General features: G+C 40.1%; 1 protein-coding gene across 1 annotated transcript; it reads left to right on the top strand.

Annotated features, from left to right (window-relative positions):
- The first annotated feature begins 5,292 nt into the window (after positions 1 to 5,292).
- BCL2A1 (BCL2 related protein A1) lies at positions 5,293 to 7,296 on the top strand. Its single transcript, XM_085308745.1, has 2 exons — positions 5,293 to 5,712; positions 7,158 to 7,296. The coding sequence occupies exons 1-2, from the start codon at positions 5,293 to 5,295 to the stop codon at positions 7,260 to 7,262; spliced, it is 525 nt and encodes a 174-aa protein (XP_085164871.1). The 3' UTR covers positions 7,263 to 7,296.
- Positions 7,297 to 10,165: the final 2,869 nt, after the last annotated feature.

The raw sequence follows: 10,165 nt of genomic DNA, 5'->3' as shown, positions 1-10,165 counted from the left end.
ATACCAAATGCTTTTAGACTTCAGAAAAGTCCTACCAAACTGCAATGTAGTTTGTATATTCCTGATATGTTAGATGAAGAGCTTTTTCTGAAAGGTCATAAACAGTAGACACTAACACCACAATGTTTTCATGCAGATATACATCTGAGGAGGTAATAAAATTGTAGCAAAATTACTGAATTAGGGTTCAGAAACATGGTTTAATATAAATACCTTATTTATTTCCAGTATATGAAAATTACTAAAATCACATTTCACATTTGTTTCTTTAAACATTATTTCCATTCAAAGCAGATCTAGATTGATTACAAAAGAAGACAATTTCTGTACACTATAAATTGTATTTTTGTCCATTTTTGTAACTTAAAATAATTCAAGATAATTTGAAAGGGAAATAAAAATAAATGTGCTCCCGGATTGGAAGCCTGCATATAAAACAAACTAAAGGTGAGTTATGAACCTCCATGAAGAATGATTTATAGTAGAAATACTGGTGTTACTACAGCCCTCTTTTACTGGGTCATGAACACAGGGGATACCATAAAAGGGGGACTAAAATGATTTATTAAGGGAATACATTATCTTCTAAAGTAAAGATATTTAATCTGTGAATGACTAACACTCAACTCAGTACAAAGGTTTCTAGTGTTAACAGGAGTGGATGCAAGCTTCATTTAGATAAGGGAGAAATACAGAAGCAAGTGCACTCATGGGAGCGCTGATGCAGAAGACTGCAAGGCCCTGAAGCATCCAGGTAAACTGCACCTAATGAAGTGAGCTTGAATTTTAAAGGCATTTATTTTAGTAACATGGCATGCCTATAAACTTCTCAAGGAAAATCAAATAGCAAAGAATTTAAGAGTGTGCCTATTTTTAAACTGTTAGTAGCCCTACTGAAAGCCAATAGCTACAATTTTTCAGAGGTGCCTAAAGGAACTGGGCACTTATATCCAGTTCACATCCACTGGAAACTGTGTAGCTAAATCTTGTCTGTGTTTTAAAAATCTCTTCCAGTGGTATTATCTGTATGCTAAAAAAGGCTCAGATACGTTACTGAAAATGCCTTGTCACCACTGAAAAGCCACCAKGTAAAGTAGGTTTAAAGCACTAGCGCGGCTGATGCTGAATGCTTTTTTCCCCGATGGCATTATGGTTAGACATAGACACAGACCTGAATCAAAGTTGCAGATCAATATGGACTTTGCACATGTTCACACTGCACCTGCAATGAATCAAGGCCCAAGAGCACTCCTGACTTTTGGGTGTGGGGGAYACACAAAGTTTAGGTTATCATGTTGAGGCATGACCCTTTGGCTTCCTATTCATGAATACTCACAAGCATATACCTTCTCTTTTCCCTCTGGGAGCAAGTATTTTCAGCAATGAAGCTGGCTTGAGTTTACAGTGTTCCAGCTGGGATCTCTAAGATCTTTCTAGACTTCTACCAAGACTTTATTTGTTCATTCTCCACTGTCTGGGAGGCTTATAGAGCTTCACTTTTCCTCTGCTCACTGCTGAGAAGCTATGGCTATTTGTTCAAAATTTCCCAGTACTAAATAAACGTTTGGAAAGGCTTATGAGAACTTAAAATGTTTTCACATACATACGTTATGATGACACGTGGCCTGTGTAGGATTCTGTGGAGCACTGTGCTTTGGCTGCCYCCTTGACTCATGATGGGGAGAGGCTAGGATCCAGAAAAAGCCAAGTTCTGAGCTGAGGTGAGTTAGCAGAGGAAGTGATGAGGCAGTGGTTGAGCCCTGAGTAACACAACTGAACCTAGCCCTAGTCCTAGCCTTCCATCACTAGAGTGGTATAGGGGAGTCGTAAAGGCAGCAGGATGGACTTTCAGAGAATTCCTCTCATGCTTGAGCAATGTAGAACCATACTGTGCATCTTCTTCAGGTGATCTACCCTCCAAACCTTCGCTGCATGGTATTTCAGGAGCAGGAGAGAGCTTGTGAGCCATATTGCTCAGCCCTTGGTCATTCTGGACAGCACCACAGCTCATTAGGAAGCTGGAGTAGCCCCTTACTAGCTTTAGTTTACACTAGGGATCACYATAGCCCTCCAAGTGTCCCAGAATCTCTCAGCTGGCCTAGAATATGGAAAAAAAAAAGAAAGAAAAAAAAAAAAGAAAAAAAAGAAAGGCTATGTTGTCCTGGGAGCTTGTCCTTTGTGCTCTGTCTGCATTTCTTGAGACACACAGAATGTAAACTGGCTTGAGGTCTCAGGTTCAATTGCCACAGAATTTGAGATCCAGATTCCTGCTATTTTCTCTGTCTGCATCCTAGAAACATTAGGATGGAGAGAAACTTTTTAGGATGAACTGGACCTAAAACTTCTTATGGAATTGAGATTTCAAAGCTTTGGACAGGACATTCTGGTGACAGAATTCTTCGGAAGACACAATATCATTTATAAATTTAGATCACTGTCAGGAGATGAGCCCAATGCTACTGTATTTTAGTTATTTGCTGCATACAAAGTCACAAAGCATGGAAGACTTGAATGTGTATTCAAGACACGCTCAGATAACAACGATTTCATTAGTGCATGGCACATTTCTGTGCGTGCAGCCAAGACGTCTGCGACTAGGTGGCAGCACTCCACTGAGTAAACCAAAGCTCTGTCTTTAATAAGAACCATTTAGGCTCATAGAAAAGCCATATTCTAATTTATAGGAAAATAGAGGGTAAATAAAAGTCACCAAAGCCTCTTGAAGTCTTACATCAGGGCTGTGCAGGACAGCTGGAAAGCTACAACTTAGCTGAGCAGTTTTTTTTTTACAATGAAATCCAATACTACAGAAAAACTGGGCTGGTCTGATCATGAAAACRGGAAGAAAGCTAGAAAAATTCTGTAAGAATTTTCTAAAGACCTCAAACCCTTCCTCCAGACAAAACTCAGCTGTCTTAAAAGAGCTCACAGTTCCCACACTCACCAGGAACTGGAGCAACTCTCTGGCAAAGCTGGTGAGGAAAGCAAACTTCTCTCCTTCAATATTGGTCACTGTTCTCATGTTAACTCTTACTTACCTTCAGAGTGTTTGGAATAAACTTTTCATTCATCAATTATTAAGACAGTCAGGAATGTATTRTAACTTCACAGACTCTGTTATATAAAAGAAGGACTTTCCCTCAAATACCTCTCTTAGCCCTGTTTGCAGCAAGCTTTTGACAGGAGAGAAGCTGTCTGGGTAGAGCTGTCCTGTCCCAGAAATTTCTGYACAAGGTTTATCTAAATTGCAATGAGTTAAGAACTGTCACATACATCTCCCCCTTTTTTTTCATAAAATGTTGTCAGTTTGCTGAAAACACTGAACATAGCAAAGCCAAACCAGCCTAATGCAGCAACAGCTGCAGATATTGGGTAGAGGACACCTCTGACCTTTCCAAAAGAGCTTTGGTAAGAATGMATGTGTGTGTATGGAGGTGGGGAGAGCTAGCTTCCCACCCAAGCCCATTCCCAGTCCTAGCATCTTGTCCTTTCCTGAGAGTAGCATGTATCACAGGAATTCTTCCAACTTATATTGCCCCCCTAAACTCATTCTCTCTGATCACCTCCCACCTCTAAAAGAAASTGAGGCAAAGACTTTCCCTAGGCGGGATGTCTGTGCTACATGGGTGATATCCTGAGGTTTCAAACCCTCCTGAGGATGGAAGATTACTATTGCCATTTTGAGAGACTTGACATATACAGAAGAAAAACCCCAAGAAGGAACTGGAAACTACAGTGCTCTGCAAAACCATGCATGGGTTTCTGTAAAACCATGATGTCAGAGCAGCAGAATACATATTGGGTGGGTGGGGGCTACATGGCTGATCAGGCTAGGGTCAGGCATCTGACAGCACAGTTGCATCACAGTTTAGATCACTCCAGTAAGATCAGGCACCAGTGCTATCCTAACATCTGAGACTCGAGCACTGTGCTCTACTCTGGGCCATCCAGCAGGTGCCCTTGCTCGCTGCTGTAGAACTGTCAGCAGCACCTAGGWCTGGAGACAGGCTGCTGCCTTACTGCCATCCCCGCAGCAGAGCAGACCTCTTGGAGTGTACTGCTGGGAAAGCTTTTGTTCCCAGGGAAAGAAAAGGGGTGAATGAGAGGTGGCTCAGGAGTAGAGGGATGAAGAAAAGGAGRGAGAAGAAAGGATGAAGAAAGAAAGGGGTCTCCAAGCATCTGATTGCCTGCTGCCCTGAAGCCTTTGCAATGGGGTGAAGTTCTTTAGAGACACATCCTGTTCCTCTAGCCATGTCAGATTGCCTCAGGCAAAGAGAGTTTGTCAGGAAAATGAGAGCTACACCCTTCTAAACATACCTCAGCTTTTCTCCCCCAAACCAACTACTTGATCAAAAATTTGAATCGAAGAGCAGTAGTTAGAGGCATCCTAATAGCTTTTGTTGTCATTAAAGATTCAGATGGTATCACACACCACCAACTTGACCCCGTATTTTCCACCTCATGTTATGACATGCTGACTGCATTAGTATTGTCTTTTATACTAATATTGTCCTTTATACCAGAACYCCCTAAGGCGGAAGGAGACCTTTGAAGCTACACATTCAAATCTTCAAAGAAGGATGTTGAAGAGCACTCATAGAGATGGTGTGGGAGAGTTTGGAACAGGGGAATAACACTATAAAACAGACTCTCCTCTTTTTCTATACTTGCTGGGAAAGATGCACCATCTTTGTGTTCCCTCTTCGAGCAGTTAAAGCCCKCTGAATGATGAAGACAGTTTATATATTTTTCCATCCTGTTGGAARCTACTAGTTTCTTCCAATAGTTGTGAACTAGAAATAATCCATATACCTACAGTACAGACTGGAGCCTTAACCACCAGCAATGATGAGATTGGTGGGGACAGGGCACCTGCATGCTCCTACRGCATATACCTCTTCAGGCGTTTTTTTAAAGTCAAATGCCTAACCTTTGCTAGCATTACATAGCAGAAGCCCCTAGAAAATGCCAATTTATACTGCTAAAGACTGTGGTAAAAGCTGGTGATTTTAGTAATTTGTTATTACTAAATTTTAGATTTAGTAATTTTACTACTTACAGAAATAATAATTCAAGAAGACACATTTTCTCCCTCTGAGCAGAAGTTCTTTCATTTCCGCTGTCACATATTCCACAACCCACACGATCATTAAGTCACTAGGTTTTTACAGGAACTTCTGTGGTAAAGCAAAAAAATTCTATCCCGAAGATAAAAAGCTGTGTGCATGCTCTGTGGCTGTTTATTATTGCCCTAATTAAGAGCTGTGCACTGCTCTCTGATTTTGATTCTAAATGGAAACTGCAGAGTTTTATTATGTTTATTATTTAGCTCATGATTATCTGCAGTATGTTCTTCAAGAATCACATCTTGGACCAGCCCAAACCAGAGTTGCTCACGTCCTGCGAAACATTGCTTCTTCACTGCAAGATCAAACAGAGGAGGCTCTCCGTCCGTTCTTGGATAGGATTGATATTACCTCTGTAGATGTTGCCAAGAGAATTTTCAATGGAGTCATGGAAGAAAAATTTGCTGATGGAAATACTAACTGGGGACGAATCATGACCATATTTACATTTGGAGGACTTCTCACTAAGAAGCTTCAAGAGCATGGAGTTCAGCTCACAGGAGAGGAGAAGGAGCAGATTTCTTATTTCATCACAGAGTACATCATAAACAACAAAGCTGAATGGATAGATGCAAATGGTGGCTGGGTAAGTTTCATTCCAACATCTTGTCATTTTCCACCAAAGTACTGTTGTTCTTTATTAAGGGAAAATATTGTTACAATGTCAAAAACTTTATATTCAGGGCTTTATTTGGTGGCTTAATTCCTGATGCCTGGAATCTCTCCTTGAGACTTACAGTAAAAGATTAATTTCTGCTGGAAATAAAACAATGCTAGAAGATATTTTTCTTTTAGAAGAAGTACCTCCTGTACTTYTAACAGTCAAAATCTTACAGTTAGTCTTGATTCATAGGATTATGCCATAATTCAGGCTGTGAGATCACCTAGTCTAACCTCATGCTCAAAGCAGTGTCAACTATGAGCCCCATCAAATTTGCCATTATTAAATCCAAAATTAAACGGTGTCCTAAGGACAGGTTCAGCAATTATGCTTCTGTAGAGGAGTTGATCCAAATTGAAGGTAAGCAAAGAACACACAGATGGTGTTTCACCTCAGAGGTGAAATCAATGCTTTTGCTGTGGATTTCAATGAAGCCACTATTTCATCTCCCAAGTCAGTTTATTTTAACAAATTTATAGCTAAATACAACTGGGATCAAACCACTTCTCTTTGTTTTGGACTGAGATAATCCTACAATCTTCATATACCAATGATCAAAACCAAGAAAAGCATTTGTCAGTACGTGGATTACTTTGTCAAGCTGCTGAAATTCCCTTCTGCTAGTAGAGGGGGAGGTTCCTTTCGCTTTGTAGAGTTTCGTTATGCTGGTATTTTGTATTGCAGTTAGGGGAAGTGGAGAATAAATGACATCAGAGTCAGTTATTTCCCCGGTACTTTTTCCTTTACCTATTCGTACATCATGCTTTCTCTTTCCACCCCTCTTTATTCCTACTTCTCTTTTATTTGATATTTGCTATTACTTTTCCCCCCACTTGTTTTCTAGTGCTTTTCTTTTCCTTTCTTTTCCCTTTGCTTGCTTTAGTCTTTTCTCTGGTAACAGTTAAAAAGGTGATAGTGAGTCATTGGTCCTTCATGCATTTATTATAAAGGCTTCTCTCTCCATCTTTTTCAAAYAGAGTTAATCCTATCTAAAAGAAGTATCAACTCCTGGCAACATTCTCTGTCATAATATGAAGCTTAAAGTTTATAAGCATATTATTACATCAGAGRCATGGTATTTGTATCTTCCTTAAAGATATAGACTCAAATGATATAGTTCACRTTCATTTTCTATTTATACAGGAAGGGCACAATCTTGACTTGGAAACAAACATTCAGAAAACTGAAATTATTTTCAGCTACATTTTTTTAAAAWTCTATTTATCTTTTTTAAGATAAAGTGCTGAAAAGTTGTTCCTCTATGCACAATGGTGTAGCACTCTAAACCTGACAGTAGCATGAAGTGGTGTGTTTYTCCTTCATGTTCACTATTTTTAAGTTTCCCTAACTGTGCGTGCTCTTTTTCACAGGAAAATGGCTTCCTGACGAAATTTGAAAGGAGATCACTACTGTCTCTCTCCAAAATTACAGCCATGTTCATAGCTTTTTTATCCCTGTTCAGAGAGTACTACTGAAAAGAATGGACCTGCCATACGTGTAATATTGCTTCATAGCAAAGCTTTCCTCCAAGCAGTATCAACTGGAGAATACTTTTCTTGCATAATTTGTTTTTAATTTATTTGTATTTATTTTTACTAAATACAATGTTTAGCATGCTATCCTAACGGCCAAAACTGGAAACTAGATCCCTCTGAAGAGGAACCAATGCAACATCATTCAGAAATGCAAATCAACCTTTTCAGGCAGGACTATTTTGAGAGAGAGATCATTATCCAGATCCAGACAGTTATTGGAATCTGTTGCATGTCTATGAAAGGACATTGTTTACTTAAATACAATCCAATGGGTTAAGAAACAAGTTTTAATCTCATTTGTTTTGTAAATGAAATACTACTGTAATGCATTTTATTGCAACATTTGTATAAGCAAAAGGGGGGGATAGAAAAAGGAAATGCTAATTCCAATGTACAAGTGCGTACTGGCACAGACTAAACAATCTTTAGGGGAAGAGCAATTTGTGGAAACTAGCAACTTAAAAATGTGCACTCACTGTCAATGCAACGGTATGTGTTTAGCAATTTTTGCTGTATATTTTTAATTGCTCATATCTACAGTGACTGCTCTTTCAAMTTTTTGTAACATAGTTACCCAACTGAACTTCTTTTAAACAGAATGTTTTTAAATAGTCAAGAACAAATGGTTTTTTAAAAAAGAAAATCGTGTAAATACACTAACATTTTTTGAAAAATATATTAAAATATGTATTTTAAAGTTTTATGATTGGTTGCATTTCTTCCAGAAAACCTGGAGGGGGGGGAAGGGGGAAGGGTCTACCTGGATTAGGTAACACTTAGAAAAGCTAATATGGAGCTACTGCAAAATCTCATAGTACATGGGTTTCAGTGTAAGCCCACTGATGCTAAGACTTTTATTTTCTGTAGTATTGCCAGTATTATCTGGGAATTTGTATAAGAAACAGTCAGCTTTTTGGCAAAATAAATGAACTGAATCAGGTTTGATGATAGTACTTAGCATTTTGGGATATACCACAAACTCAACAAATTCACAAGAGTTATTGCTTAACAGATTTTCAAGCTACAGTTGGGACAATGTTTTTTCTGATTCAAATTCCATTTACTTTCAAACTTTAAGCAGCAATCTTGAAGAATTTATTCTAGAACAGTTTGTCTTTAGCTGTAGGGATCCTACATWAGGGAACTAAGGCTGGGTCTAGATACTCTTTTGTGGACAAGCTGGAAGATGAATTAGTGAGGCAGCAGTAGGTCTGTGGTATACAATGGCATTATTTTCTGACACAAATCCTCTATACAATTAAGGCCTTATGATGTTGGGAGAATGAACTAGCCTCCTTCTGATAATCATTTCCTCATACAACTTAGCGGGTTAAACTAGAAAATACAACTGACAAAATTTACTAGAAACTGTATTGCTTTCTCTCCTCTGCTCTTGTCTCCAATGAAAGTAAGAAAAATTATTTAGTATATACAGTAGGYCTTCTGAGATAAGCATTTGTCATTGTTGAGGAAGAGATGTCAGCTTCCTAAGGGCAGATGAAAATGTTGACTCCCAAGACAGCTACACAAGTTTCTGTCAAGAATGACATTTAAAGCACATTTTGAGATCTGTTTACTTATTTGCAATCTAAGTCTTCTTGACAGGAACAATAATTATGATTCAGTTCCCTTTCATACATAGTTTTTAGTCTATATTGTAATAGAGCTAACATTAGGTATTAATAGTATAGTCATTTCCTCTTATGCTAATGAAGTAACTTATTTTATACTGGAGAGTAAAATTTTTAAATTAAATACAAAAGGCTAACCTGGCATTTTAAACAATACAGGCAATGTAATGACTTTAAAACTTGCCTTTCTCAGATAAGACCTTGGTTTAAACAAAAGAAACCTGGATCGTTAACGGTCCAGTGGACTGCAGATTATCTTCAACAGCACAAAATCTCCATTTGTTCTGCATTTAAGAACAAGAAAAGCAATGATGATATACTACCCCAAATGTACATATAACAGAGTATCTTAAAACCTAGTGCTACTAAGTCTTGTAAAACACTACAGATACGCTTTATTAWCTGTTACAAAGTTATACATGACACTGCCTGAAGTGTATTTTCCCATGTACCCGGGGCATCACCGTCTAAGAAATCCCCACAGCTTTCAGGCAATATACGGGAGAAGCCGATGCCACTTCTAGAACAAAAGATTCAGTGAAAGAGCAGCAGGGCAGGACAGCCCACGACTTCATCGCTATACACAGCGAATAGGCCGAGATGTCACCAAACACYGTGTGGAACAGATCAATGAAAATATCGAATCCTGCCTATCAATGCAGTTACTTTCTGCACTTAAAAAGCTGGCTCAGCTCAGGAAACACGCCAAGGGAAACTGCCCGCTTCTCCCGTCCGACTGTGCCTCCCGGGCCGGGACGCGTCCCTGGCAAGCCAGGCGCAAGGCGGCGCGAAGCTGCTGCTCCTCTCGGCGGGCGGCGGCGGGAGGCCGCTTTCTCTTCCCCGTAATTCGTGAAATCTCCCTAACATCCCAGCCCCGCCATCCGCCGGGGATATCCCGGGGATATGAAACTACTTGGTAAGCTGTGGTAAAAGTATCTTGTGGAATTGTAATTTCCCTTTCTACTGCACTATTCGGAAAGGGGAAATTCCTTACAATCTCCCCTAGGCAGGAAATAAATAAATAAATAAAAAAGGGGCGCACGAGGGCGGCCTGGGCTGCCTGCTGCGCCCTCAGGGCAGCCGGGGCCCCCCGGGGGCTCTGCCAGCGCCCCCGGCCTCGGCCGGCGCTGCTCCCGCTGCTCCCGCACGCAGGGCCGAGGCCTCCCCGCCGCCCCCTCCGCGGAGAGCGGGGCAGGCCCCGGGCGCGGCCCG

This window comes from Rhea americana, unplaced genomic scaffold (genome assembly GCF_003343005.1).
Source record: "Rhea americana isolate MKP2758 unplaced genomic scaffold, rheAme1 scaffold_28, whole genome shotgun sequence".
Classification (NCBI taxonomy): domain Eukaryota; kingdom Metazoa; phylum Chordata; class Aves; order Rheiformes; family Rheidae; genus Rhea; species Rhea americana.
This window is presented reverse-complemented; position numbering and strand designations above follow the sequence as displayed.

Excerpts from the sequence above, each read along its gene's own strand:
- BCL2A1 (XM_085308745.1), top strand. The coding sequence starts at position 5,293 with ATGGAAACTGCAGAGTTTTATTATGTTTATTATTTAGCTCATGATTAT. Across the intron at positions 5,713-7,157 it reads TAGATGCAAATGGTGGCTGG|GAAAATGGCTTCCTGACGAA; the intron begins GTAAGTTTCATT and ends TCTTTTTCACAG.